Raw genomic sequence first — 14,537 nt, 5'->3', positions numbered from 1 at the left:
GTACCAAACTTTTGTAATTAAATCGTGTTAAAAAAAATTCTTCTGCAACACATGTATGATACATGTATCTCACACACAGGTATACATGGATATACATGTGATACACAATTGATACAATATGATACATATGTGATACACAAATGATACACAGTGTAATACACATATCATTTCTTTTCATGTTCAGTTTTTACTTTGAATTTCAATTCAAACCATCTCAAAACTTCACCAAATCATCCCAAAACTGAGATTCAAGCTCCTTAAGATGTACTCAATCTATTCTAACAACACCCACTCAAAAGAAAGCAAAAATTTGACATTTGTTTTTACTACAAATAGCCAATTGGCTAATATTAGTAATATTTTATGAATTGACCAATTTTTTAATGAGTTACTTATAAATGGACATAGCAGGTAGTTTTTCATTTTTTTCTTTAATAATCTATATTTTCTGTCTCATATACATTATTTAATAATTTTTATGTAATTAAGGTCTTTTAATTGAAACCAATTATATAAAACAAAGGGCAATTTTGTTAGTTTTAAGAAATTAAAGGGGTAAAAAAGCAAAATACCAGTGCTACAATTGCATGATCTCTCTCAACTGTTCTAACAGACAGAGAAACAGAGAAGATACAGATTGGGAAGGATGATGGTGGATCTGAGTTCCTTCTCCGACGAGAAATTCGACCCGAAAAAATGGATAAACGAAGTGTTTCAGTCACGGCATCCACAGGATCCAGTGGACAAACACCTAGTGGATCTGGAAATGAAGCTTCAGATGGTTTCCGAAGAGATCGCCGCTTCCCTTGAGGAGCAAAGCGCCGCCGCACTCCTCCGTGTTCCCCGCACCACTCGCGATGTCAGCCGCCTCCGTGATGATGCTCTCACCCTTCGCTCCGCTCTCTCCGCCATCCTCCTCAAGCTTAAAAAGGTCGGTTCCGCATTTCATTGTTACTATAGTTGAAATGTCGAAAATCTAAGGGTTCCTTTTTTTGAGTGTATAGAATTTGTAATTCTGAGAATTTACTTACAAGTCTTCAATTATAGGCTTACCAGTAGTACTAGTACTATTCTTGTATTTTCTTGTTCCTGGTTCTTTATTATTACATGTTGTGCCATTCGCTTCCGTTACCCTATTTCATTGTTGTTGCTATTGTTTGTTGCTTTATTATCACTGTTCCTTGAGCCGAGGGTCTATAGTAAGTAACCTATCTACCTTCACAAGGTATGGGTAAGGTTTGCGTACGCATTACCCTCCCAGACCGCACATGTGGGATTGCACTTGGTTTTTTGTTGTTGTTGTCTTCAGTTATAGGCTTGGTATTATGAGAATATAGTTCAATAATTGTGGGGTTTTACCAGGTAGAAAGGTCCTCTATATCAATGAGTAATTCTCCTCTCTCACAACTTTGAATTCCTTCGCAGGCTGAGGGATCATCTGCTGAATCTGTAGCTACACTTGCAAAAGTTGATGCTGTCAAGCGCAGAATGGAAGCTGCATATGAGACTTTGCAGGTAATACTTTTCTTAAAGTGATGTTTAACTTAAATTTCAACTCTAGATAAAAAACTTCCCCTAAGGCTACACTAACAATTGTTCGAGTTTCCTGCTAACTTCCCTTGTATTTAAAAAACTTGTATTATCTCGTTGGAAGGATGCTGCTGGTTTAACTCAACTAAGCTCAACAGTGGAGGATGTATTTGCCAGTGGTGATCTTCCTCGAGCTGCAGAAACTCTGGCTAATATGAGTCACTGCTTGGCTGCCGTTGGAGAGGTGGTGTTTTAACTTGCTTGTTTTTAGTTACATAACAATGTGTGTCACACTTGCTTTATTAAAGTTCCGTGCAATTTTCAGGTTGCGGAATTTGCTAATATTAGGAGGCAGCTTGAAGTTCTAGAAGATAGACTAGACTCAATGGTCCAACCTCGACTAACAGATGCTCTAAGCAATCGAAAGGTGACTTTAGTTGTCTTTCTCCTTTGTAACCCTTTCTAAAAGTTACATTTTATATTTTCAAGTGAATGCATATTCTCCTTGAACCATAGGAGACAGTAAAAGACCCTCGTTGCTACTTTATAGGTTGATGTTGCCCAAGAAATGCGTGCTATTCTACTGAGAATTGGGAGATTCAAGTCCTTAGAGCTGCACTACACCAAGGTCCACATCAAGCCAATAAAGCGGCTTTGGGAAGATTTTGACTTGAGGCAGCAGGCTAATAAAGTTGCAAATGAGAAAAGTGAAACAGAAAGACTATCAAATGCTCAGGATTTTCATTCATCCATGATATCATTCTCAAGTTGGCTGCCTAATTTCTACGATGAATTGTTGCTTTATCTTGAACAGGAGTGGAAGTGGTATGGATTGCTTTTCTTCAACTTTTGCTCACATAATTCTACTTGGTTTTGCCCCTAGGGCTTTGCTTGACGCACTGTGAGATGTGAGAATGGGGCGCATGTGATGAGCTAGAACCCTGCCATTCACTAGGAGCTCGGAATTTAAATGAGTAGGGTTTGGGGGGGGGGGTACATAATCTCTTGAGTTTTGAACTGTGGGCCAACTAACTCACCTGGGGGTTTTTCGGTTATCAAAAAAAGAAAAAAAAATCTACTTCGTTTTTCTGCTGGAGTGTAATTGGAAGTCAAATGCTCTCCTGCTTTCAGAAAGTTTTAATGTTGTCTTACTAGAAGTTATGTTATTATTAATAGATAGAAAGTCTCATTATTGATTGAACTGCTTATATGTTAGATTGACATCTAGATGTCGATTCTTATATGAGTACAGCTACGGAATGAAAAAGATCTACCTATCAGAAGACTTAAAGTCCCTGAAATGAGTGGTTGAGTGGTTAAGGCATAGGAGTAATAACTTGGAGATACCAGGGTTGAAGTTGCTGCTATAAAACTCAGTGTGACCCCATCTGCTCTAACATCGGTAGATAGGTTATCTGGCACCTACGTTTCAGGGCTATAGCAAACTGCTTGATGAGTTGGTGATGTAGAAAAAAAAAGCATGTAATAAAAAAAAATTGCTCGTTCTTTCTGATTCCTTTCGTGGCTTCATTTACATTGCATGTTTTTTTTTGGATTTCTTTTTTCTATCTTCTTTTTTAGGTGCTCTGTTTTGTCTCTGGTAAACTTATTCCCTCCTCACTACTAGTAACAAGAAACGAAAACTAAGGTCAAAGGGTACATGCAACCTGTGGGTGACAGACTGCAGATTTAAGTTGATACTATTTCTAACTGATAAGCAGAAAGAGAAAAGTAAGACGTAAAACAGGGTCAAAGGAAGGAAAAGAGTGAGCTCTTGGTTACTATAGAAAAGCCTTTTCGGAGGGAAGAATCATAGGAGAGACCAAATTGACTGGCATTCATTTATTCCCGATCCGAGCTGTTAAAAAGAAGCTTGAATGCAACCATAACATTTTTTGCCCATTCAGGATATAGTATTCACAGAAACTTTGGAATCAAAATTACATTTACCAAATCATATTTTTTGGAGAAAGTGATGAGAGAATTCAAAAGTTTCTCCTTACTCAAAAAGGAGAAACTTTGGAATCATCTCATCACTTTCTTCAAACATTATGATTTGGCGAATGTAATGTTGAATGGCATTGCGACCTCTTTTATGCAGTTCTTATTTGGTCTTTTCTAAAGCATGAAAGCATCTTGGTTTTTCCGGGGAAGGGTTCGGCATTACGTGATTAATTGGTGAGTTTTTTCTTCTTTTTTTTTTTTTTTTTTTTGGGGGGGTGGGGAGGGTGGGGGGCAATTGAGTGGTTAATTGGTGAAATACTAGTTTAATATGCCACAGCTACTAACTTTGCTAGTCTGATTTATGAGGAAGATGCCTTTGATTCAATATTCACCAACCTCTTGCTTTATAACTCAGCCATGGCCTCCTCCCCAATAAACTCAAGAAGATAAAAGAGGAGGCACTTCCCCTACCAAAATAAAAATAAACTCAAGAAAATAAAGAAGATTAAAGGAGGCAAAGCTTAGGACATCTCTCTTTGGTGTTCCTTAGTGAACAATAGATCTTTTTGTTGCAGGTGTATGCTTGCCTTTCCAGAAGAATTCAGAACTCTTGTACCAAACCTACTAATTGAAACAATGTCAGCTATTGGTATGAGCTTTGCATCACAGATTAACCTTGCCACTGGGGATGCTGTGCCAGAGACAAAAGCCTTGGCTAAAGGTGAGGTTTTATCATTCTTTAGGAGTTTTGAGAACCATGATCTAAACATAGACTTCTTGCTCTCTTGCATAGTTTCACGTAGTTTCATCCAAGTGATAACGTTTATCATTTTTTTCTGATCTTACAGTTATGATGCTGCCTTCTCTGTTTCATTAAACATTCTGAAGAATCGGTGTCCAACTAGTTTCCAAGCATATAAGTGGCTTAAAGTAGTTATATATATGGAAGACTGAAAATTGAAGTTTCAAAGTGCAAATCAGCTATTTGGATGTCACTATCACCATTTTGTGCATGGAAAGAATCAGCTCTAATTACCTATTATTTTCTTTTTGGATGACCGAGGGTCTATTGGAAACAGCCGCTCTGCCCCATCGGGGTAGGAGTAACGTCTGTGTACACACTAACCCTCCGCAGACCCCACTTTGTGGGATTTTACTGGGTCGTTTTTGTTGTTGTATTCTTTTTGGATGACACTATCGGTATTCCTTTTGGATACTCAAAGTTCTTGGATATTTTTCATCCATCATGCCTCAGATTTTACATTAAATTTCAGGTATAATCGATATCTCAAATGGAGATTTGCCAAAAGGTGCCAAGATTCAGACTAAACATTTGGAGGCCCTAATTGAACTTCAGAGTACAACAGGGAGCTTTGCTAGGAACATTCAACACCTGTTTTCAGACGCTGATCCACAAGTTCTGTCGGATGCTCTGAAGGCAGTCTTCCTTCCTTATGAATCTTTCAAACGGCGGTAAGCATACAAAAAGCAAATATTCTTGTTTATCACCTTTGACTTCACAAATTCACATATTTTTTCCGTTGCATATGGCATCCCTTATCCAGATACCAAATTTTCTCTATTCTTCCTGGTTCTTCCTTTTGAAGAGCAGTGCTCTTAGTCTTATGTGAAGGTCTTTTATTTGATTGAAATGCATTTATATGGTGAGGTCGAGTTGAGTACCATTGCCATGTAAGTTATTCAGTGTTGGTCCTTTCAAGTCTTGGATTATTGAGTTGGAAAAGTTTTGTTCTTGACTAGGTGATTGAGTTGAAAAAATCTAATGCTTTTGATGAGGAGGTTTTTCTTTCATTTCTTTTCTGCAAGTGTTTTTAGGAATAATGATTAATTAATTTCTTGTGATATGCGAGATCTTACATCACACTGTTTCTGTTTGCTCTCTTACATCCTAGACCTTGATAATTTTATGCATAGCTGGAGCTGGTTGTAATAAATAAGTATTAACTCATAGGTCAATTAACATGGGTTTCCTGCTCAGGTATTGTCATCATCCTGGTACCATCAGACATGTTGAGTATTTACATGTAGAAATCTCAAAATTTGGTGGTTCTCTGAAACTGTTGAGCATTTTGTTCAAGTAGCTTGCCTGGTGCCGTATGAGGATCTTTATTGAAATCGCAAGGCCATCTGCTTTTGCGGTGTCAAGTATTAGAACACTAAATGCTTTTAAATTTGTGATCTAGATATGGACAAATGGAGCGTGCAGTTCTCTCTGGTGAGATTGCAGGCCTTGATCTCAGAGGAGCTGCTGTTACTCTTGCGGGAGTCCAGGGAGTTGAACTTAGTGAAACTGTACGAAGGATGGAAGAGTCAATTCCACACGTCATTTTGCTTCTTGAAGCAGCAGTTGAAAGATGCATCAACTTTACTGGTGGTTTTGAGGTGGATGAGCTAATTCTTGTGCTGGATGATGTTATGCTACAATACATTTCCACTTTGCAGGAGAACCTAAAATCATTGAGAGCTGTTTGTGGACTTGATATGGATGCTATTAGTACAAAGAAAGACTCAGCAGAAAGAAGGGAAGCAGCTCCAAATGCACGTAAAGTTGACTTCACATCAAGTGAGGAGGAATGGTCATTTGTTCAAGGTGCACTGCAGATCCTCACCGTTGCTGATTGTTTAACCAGTAGATCTTCAGTCTTTGAAGCTTCCCTCAAGGCTACTCTTGCTAGGTTGAGTACAAGTCTCGCTTTCTCAGTTTTTGGGTCAAGTGTTGATCAGAACCAACCAGATATAGTCAATGATGATGGAAGTGGGCAATTATCTGTTGCTCGAAGGGCGGTCTTGGATGTGGCAGCTGTGAGTCTATTGGATACTCCTGAGAAGGCTCGGAAGCTTCTTAATTTGTTGGAGCAGGTCAGTGGCTCCCACAATAGTTACACATATCTGGGAGCTTGTCTTTCTTCTTATTCGCTTAGCAATTGTATCCTTCTATTCCTTTAATGCGTCCTTGCCAATCTTCTTCTATGCAAATTTGATCTTACATTGATAACTTCTCTCTTGTGCCTTCTGCAGTCTAAAGATCCCAGGTTCCATGCACTTCCAGTAGCATCACAACGAGTTACGGCTTTCACAGACGCAGTCAATGAGCTTGTTTATGATGTTCTCATATCAAAAGTACGGCAGCAGTTCATTGATCTGTCACGCCTGCCCATATGGTCATCGGTTGAAGAACATAGTGCTCGGCCCCTTCCAACCTTCAGTGCATACCCCCAGTCTTATGTGACTGGTGTTGGTGAATATCTCCTTACTTTACCCCAACAGCTAGAGCCACTTGTAGAGAATATTTCCAACAGTGATCCCAATGCTGATGAGGCCCAGTACTTTGCAACTGAATGGATGTTTAAGGTATTGTTTTTTACTTGAATATTTTATGACGAACTGGTGAGCAAATACCTACAGGTATCCTCCTAATTTGGGAGGGGAAAAAAAGAAGAAAAAAAAAAAATACCTACAGGTATCCGTGCTATCAACCGAGAGCTTTAATTCATCTGGCCAACAACACCATTACTCCATTTATAATGTTCAAATAAAAATTCTCTAGAATACCAAAGCCTGAACTAACATAAACTTTGGTAAAAGAAATTAAAATTATCACGAGGAAACATCTAGAAGCTGAGTTTGATTACAAACTACTTGTGGGGTGTGCATTGTTTGCTCTTTCTAGGAAATCATCATTGCTGAGACACTGACCAACTAGTTATTTCCGTGTCTCCAAATGTATTTTCTCTCACAACTATATGTTGACTAATTTTCCTTTGCCTTTATTGAAAAGGTTGCTGAAGGTGCCACCGCACTTTACATGGAACAGCTTCGAGGGATCCAGTATATAACAGATCGTGGAGCACAGCAGCTTTCTGTCGATATAGAGTATCTAAGCAATGTACTTTCAGCTCTATCAATGCCAATTCCTACAGTTCTTGCCACATTCCAGACATGTTTTTCAACACCTAAAAATCAGCTCAAGGATCTAATAAAAACAGATTCAGGGAATCAGCTTGATCTTCCTACTGCTAATCTTGTCTGCAAGATGCGTCGTATCAGTTTAGAATAATGACTACTTCTTAGTCATGCTGTTACAGGAATTGACCAAAACCAGACCCATTTGTCGTAGAGAGTTTGTTTTCCTTTTTCTTCGTAGATAATACTTGAGCCGAGGGTCTCCCAGAAACAACCTTTCTATTCCTTCGGGGTAGGGTAAGGTCTGCGTACATTCTACCCTCTCCAGACCCCACTAGTGGGATTTTACTGGGTGGTGGTTGTTGTTCATAGATAACGCTTATGTTTACTTTCAAGTCCTTGATAAAGTTTTTTACAAGTGCAGCTCTAGAGCTATATGTGAAAGATAAACATAGTGCGAGTTGGATCTTAATTTTGTCTCCTTTTCTTTTCTTTCGCAACCATAGGTTTTGTTTGTTTGTGCAATATTAGTAGAATTCCAGCGGAACAGATTGCTTTTGGTTATATTGTGGGTATTGATACCTCGTTGGGTATACGCCTAAGGGGTCGTTTGGTTGGAAAGAAGTTATTTCAGGATTAATTATTCCGAGATTAATTATTCCACCTTTCCTTGAGGATTTAAAATGGGGCATTTGCATCTATACCCGCTTTTTATGTTACATTTTAACTTGTGTTCGCTTTGCAAAAAAAATTGCAAGCGTACCCGTTTTTTCGCATAACTTCAGCACACGGGGCTGAAGTAGCAAAGACAATCACGCAAAACTTCAGCATTCGTTTTTGAGTTGTAACTGGAAACTTCAGCTCTAGAACTAAAGTTTTTGTGTTGTAACTGGCAAACTTCAACTCTTGTCTTTGTAACTGAGAATCCCACTATCAAGATGTTCTAGTTTTTGATGACTCACCCAAGTTTAGTTTACAGTTATTAGATTTTAACAAGCTCTTTTGCTTTAAACAAGCTCCATGCTCAATTCTGAGTACTCCTTATTCAAATGGAATTTATTTTTGTTCTTTCATTGACATGGTCATGTTTGTATATTGCTATTCAAATGTGAATTTTTTGTATCTCACGAATCCAAAATTTTGTTTTTGTATGTTGAAGTGTGATAAAGCAGGCGTATAAATGAAAAATGTCGCCAGGTGAGAAAGAAACTGACAAACATTCCATGTTATTTTGTTTAGTGTTGGGTATACTGTACAGAGTTGCTTGTTGTAAGTCATTTTAGTCTGGTGTTGTAATAGAGTTATAAATGTTGAACTCTATTCAAGTAAAGGGTCTAGTTAATTTGAGCGAATTTCATGAAGATGTACTGCGTTAAAAGAAGTTGAACCGCAGGTATTAAAAAGATACCACAGGGTGCAAACCTAGTAGAGAGAAAAACTGCACAAGAGGGCCACGGGAGAAGAAGAAAAAAGAAAATGAAGGAGGAGAAGGGGAGGAGAAAGGGAGCTGAAGTTGTTTAAAAGTGGGTACAAGTTAAAAGTTTAAAAAAAATGGATATACCTTAAATGGGGGCGACCAAATAGGGTGCCATGTGCAATTTTTACATTAAAAAATACTACAAATTAATCCTGAAATATCTTCTTTCCAACTGTCTACTGTCAAAAGTAATTCCAATAAAAAATTCTGCATAACTTATAAAATGTTTGATTAGTCGCGTAAAAGAATATTTACCGCATAATTTAACATAATGGGTGTGTTGGTATAACGGGAGGGGGAGGGGGTTGGGGTGGGTGGTGGGTGGTGGGTGGTGCAGAAAAATGAAAAATAGAAATTTGAAATTGCAACAAAAAAAAAATTAAAAGTAAAAAAAAAAAAATTGTGAGGGAGGGGGTAGAGGGGTAGTATTGACCAAAAAAAAATATTTTTTTGGAGAGGGGGTGGGGTGGGTTGTTGAGGGTGGTGAAGGTTGAGAAGGAGCTTTGGAAAATATTTTTCCTTCTCTTGATAAGGGAAACATTTTCCTCCACTTGGAGGAAAATGAATTGATAAGGAAAATATTTTTCAAAACATTTAAGCCAGTCAAACATGGGAAAATTAAAAAATATTTTCCGGAAAATATTTTCCTTCGTACCAAACACACCCAATGTTTTGTTGGCCCTTTTAAACTACCCCCATTATTATACCCGCATAAGTTATGTGAGAATATGTGTTTATTTTATATAGGATAAAATATGAAATAAAAAGATTTGAATGACATCGTTGCATTATTATTCATTGTATATTACAACATGAACTAAAGTTTTTTTTAACAAAAAAGAGAGGTAACAAGATAAATTAGAAACTGTAAAAATAAAAAGCACAAGGAAAATATATGTATGAGATTCTCTACAACAACACTATCACAAAACTATTGGAGGAGTATCTGACAATTTGGTAGCTATCTGCCTAAACAAAAGAGATTAGTTTACTAATTAATCTTGACTTGCTCGAAGTAGGATAGGATTCTTGTGTCAGCTTATCCTTTTGTTTATGCTTTTGATTATATTATGGAGTTTGCTGCTGTGACTTTGTTTGGTCCAGCCGAGGGTTTTTTGGAAATAACTTCTCTTCCTACACATGATAGAGGTAGCTAAGTACACCATACTCCCAGACCCTACGTGTGGGAATAATTTGCTCAACCAGTACCCCTAAAGGCTTTTAATGTTGAGGATGTCAAGTGCTTATTAAATTAACCATTTTCAAAGTATATACATATGCATATATAAAATTTATGCTGAAACTTACGAAATTCGGTAACCCCTCGCTATAACACATAGGTCCACCTTTGTGTGGGCATATATTAGATATGTTGTTGTTTATATGATGGAGTTTTATGTGACATTTATTAGACTCCTATGTGCAGGGGCGGAGCTAGATAGGCGAAAGGGGTTCAGTCGAATCTCATTCGCCGAAAATTTATTGTATATATAATATTAATTTTTTTCATGTGTATATATTAGATGTTAAATTTTTTTAACTTTTTTGTGTGTTTACTTTTTAAATTTTTTGAATTTCCTTAATAAAAATCCTGCTTCCTCTACTGTCTATGTGCAATTGCTGGTCGAAAGATTTCAAATTAATTTGTTGGGAGGTTGAGAATATGAAGATTCTTCCTGTTTTAGCTTAAACAGCAGCATATGATTTGTTTATTTAATTATGTTAATGTGATTAAATTGGTCTGCTCCAGATGAAGCATGACAAAATTCAATTAATAATGCTAATTGTGTGTGTCAAATGTTGTTATTGATAACTCAGTTATTGGGTCCCTTGTCTTTAATCAGTCAACAAAATGCACCTCCTTTTTTGGTTCCCTTATCGGTATTGAAGCCTGATTAAATTCGAATCGTGTCGAGAAGTCCCAAATTGGGGGTAAATTATTCCATAATAAAGACGATTCCATAGGGATTCGAATCAGAGATCTTTAATTAAGGATAAAAGAGTACTTACCATTTCACCACAACCCTTGTTGGTAGCAAAATCCACCTCCTTTTTTGGTTTCCCACCCAATATTCGGTACTCGCATTGAGGCCTGAATAAATTCAAATTCGTGTCGGGAAGTCCCAAATTGAGGGTAAACTGCTCCATGATAAAGACGACTTCATATCCAAAATTCGAATCTGAAATCTTTGATTAAGGATAAAAGAATACTTACCGCTCCACCACAACCTTCGTTGGTAATAAAATCCACCTTCCTTCTCCTTATTAGAGACTTTAGAGTAAAGAATAGACAATGGCAGAGGAATTCAATAGACAATGGCAGAGGAATTCAACATATAACACAGTAGGTGTAGGTGTACGTACATTCACAATCAAGAACTATATATATTTATATGAAATAAATGGACTATTTATATTATATTAAGAATAATGTATATCCATTGAGGTCATACACGATTAAATTAAATTAAAAATTATCAAAATGCACATAAAAAATAAAATTATAAAAGACCTCTTGTGATGGTTTTATCATGTCCTCAATAGTTGGTTGCTCCGGTCTCAAAAGCGAAGCTAGGATCTGAAATTTATGTATTCAGTTTTTCAATTAGTATAAGCAATTGAATTCTAAATTAATAATTTGTATATATTCAATAAATTTCTTAAGACAAATATAGAGATTGAACTAAAGCTACTAGGTTCGGCCGAACCCGCGACCACAATCACAAAACTAGCTCCACCCTTAATCGGTCTGTAAGTGTGACGTGGTGACTATGATAAAAGAGAACGAGTTAGACCTAAAATCATATGTAAAAAACAAAAATATTTTCAAAGATTACAATCTCTTGATATTCATGTGAATCCTAGTGATAAGAACGAAAGAGTTTAAAATCTATATAGGTCATACTAATTAGAATATTTAGTTTTACTCATGTTAGTGCATTCATTAATTTTAAACACAATATTAACCAAGAATTTTTTAATTTTGTAAAAATACTTATATTGTATATATAATATTAAATTTCTTATGTTTGTATATATATCTATATTAGATGATAAATTTCACTGACTTCTTTACGTTTATTTTTTATTTTTATTTTTTGAATTCTCTGGATAAAAATTAAGCCAGGTACTTAGCTAGTTGGTACTATTACTAAGTTATTAAATGAAAATGTTTCATATTTCAAATGATTGTACCATTGCAACCCCCAACAGGAATGTACAAGGGCAAAGCTACAGCCTATCACGGGTGGTCAATTGTGTTAGGACCGAAAAAAGTCACGTGTCATGTGGAAGCTAGCAAATGCGAACCTTGAACGACGATAAATTATACAACAAAAAAGAAATACCAAAAGAGACACAAACATATAATGTGGTTCGGTCAACTGACATACGTCCACAACGGAGACGAGCAATCCACTATAATAAAAAGAGAGTACAAAATACCGAGAGAACAACCTCACGAAGAAGCAAACACAAGTGATACACTAACACTTGTCCCGTAAAGTTCTCCCCCTAAACAAGACTCTCAAGCCCCCTATGGTTACATTGTGGATGCTACTGAATCAGAAAGAAAGATCCTCAATTTATAGAACTCCAAACATTTTCCTACAAGAAAAAGGACTAGCCAAATCTAGAAGAATTATAATTTCCTTCTACAAAAAGGAAAACCAAATTAAGGTAATTATATTTCCCTTTTCCTTCAACAAATAGAAAAACCAAATATAGTAAGAAAATTATGGCAAACACCTAACAAATTGACCACCCTTCGTCGAAAAATTACACTATGTCTATAAGTAAAATATTAGGTTTTAGAGGTATATAACATATATTGAACACCCTTTATCGGAGAACTTTTTTTCACTTCTTTCAAGTTTGAACACCTTTAGAGAAATTTCTGGCTGCCACTAACAACCGTTATCTACCAAAGGCATATATTCAGGTCCTAATTAAGTTATTGTGATCAAGGTATATGTATTGGGGAAAAACTGAGTTTATATTAAAAGATGATGTGGCATGACACGTGGATTAGTTAAATGGTCAAAGCGCAACAATTGACTAAGAGGCACGGATGGAAACAGCCACGGGAAGAAGAATTTAAATAGGCACGAGACGACGTATAGATACGAGTCTCGTACCAATTTAAATTATTTACAGCCAACGGATAGAAGGCATTGAAAGCAAAGATCTGATGACAGAAAGGAGTCCAAATTCATTATTAAATACTTGATACGTTACGAAATTGGTATTTAATAGGAATGATTGTATAACGGCTTATTTAATGTCATTTATTACTCATGATTATATCATTAAAGCTGAGGCTTCATTCCTTTACCTAGAATTATCTATAAAAGGAAGAAGTATCATCATTTGTAAGGACACGGAATACTATTGAGAATTTATTGAAATACACATCTATTTGCTTCTTTACCATCGTTCTCAAAAGTATTTTATTTTTGTCTCCTGATTATCAGTAACCCGAATTTCTTTTTAGCTTTGACCAAAGACTCAGATTTTTGGTTAAACAAATTGGTTCCGTTACCGGGAATCTGATAATCTTTCCTTTTAAGCTATATCTTATCTATTGTCGTCACCATGTCAAACAACAACGCCGACAACAATAGTAATAACACATTGGGAAACCATGAGAATCAAATACATCAAAATCAAGATAACGTGGTTCCCTCTCCTCTAAATTCACCACGTCAATCTCGTGAAGGCACTCCTGTTACTGAATCCCGTGCTGATCAACAAGAGCAATCTGAACATTTTGAAGGAGTTACAACTGAAGCTTTGCAAAAGCTAATTGATGCACAGGTCGGCAAAGCTCTTCAGGCACTTGTTAGTCGATTGCCTGCTGCGCCACCTACACCAACTCCTAATAATAATACATTGGAGAACCCCCGTTCTGGTCTTGATAATTCTGGAAACGGAGCAACCCCCAGTGAACCACAAGAAGGGGGACCAGGTAATTTAAATAATTCGTATTTGCAAAATTTAGTACTAACCTTGCAGAAACAGCTTAAGGAACAAAATGAGCGTATTGAACAAATCCCTGGAGTTCCACCTGTAATAAAAGGAGTAGACATGGACAAATACTCACAACAACCATGGAAGCCTAGTGCTGCTCCCCTTCCAATTCCGAAAAAGTTCAAAATGCCTGACATCCCGAAATATGATGGTACTACAGACCCACGTGACCACGTGACTGCATTTACAACCGGCGTAAAAGGCAACGACTTGACCAAACAAGAAATTGAATCAGTATTGGTCAAGAAATTTGGAGAAACACTCACCAAGGGTGCATTAACCTGGTATTCTCTTTTATCTGAAAATTCTATTAATTCTTTTGCTGAGCTTGCAGATTCTTTTATTAAAGCACATTCGGGAGCACAAAAGGTTGAGAAAAGGATGGAAGATATTTTCAAAATCAAACAAGGGGATTCGGAGTTGCTTAGAAACTTCGTTGATAGATTCCAGCGTGAAAGAATGACTCTACCTCGTGTGCCTGACAATTGGGCTGCTATAGCTTTTGCAAGTAATTTAAATGACAAAAGTTCTGAAGCCACGAGACGACTCAAAGAAAGTCTTCGAGAATTTCCTGCAACCACATGGAATGATGTTTACAACAGGTATAGCACGAAGCTGCGAATCGAAGAAGATA

The 14,537-nt window shown here is 36.8% G+C and overlaps 1 protein-coding gene across 1 annotated transcript; it reads left to right on the top strand.

Annotated features, from left to right (window-relative positions):
• The first annotated feature begins 573 nt into the window (after positions 1-573).
• LOC104234991 (conserved oligomeric Golgi complex subunit 7) lies at positions 574-7,879 on the top strand. The gene is made up of 10 exons (XM_009788659.2): positions 574-931; positions 1,426-1,515; positions 1,655-1,774; positions 1,856-1,957; positions 2,081-2,355; positions 4,050-4,195; positions 4,749-4,947; positions 5,679-6,354; positions 6,514-6,846; positions 7,274-7,879. The coding sequence occupies exons 1-10, from the start codon at positions 647-649 to the stop codon at positions 7,550-7,552; spliced, it is 2,505 nt and encodes an 834-aa protein (XP_009786961.1). The 5' UTR covers positions 574-646; the 3' UTR covers positions 7,553-7,879.
• Positions 7,880-14,537: the final 6,658 nt, after the last annotated feature.

Source organism: Nicotiana sylvestris, chromosome 10 (assembly GCF_000393655.2).
Source record: "Nicotiana sylvestris chromosome 10, ASM39365v2, whole genome shotgun sequence".
Taxonomy (NCBI): domain Eukaryota; kingdom Viridiplantae; phylum Streptophyta; class Magnoliopsida; order Solanales; family Solanaceae; genus Nicotiana; species Nicotiana sylvestris.
Note: the sequence above shows the minus strand (reverse complement) of the source record. Positions and strands in the feature narration are given on the sequence as shown.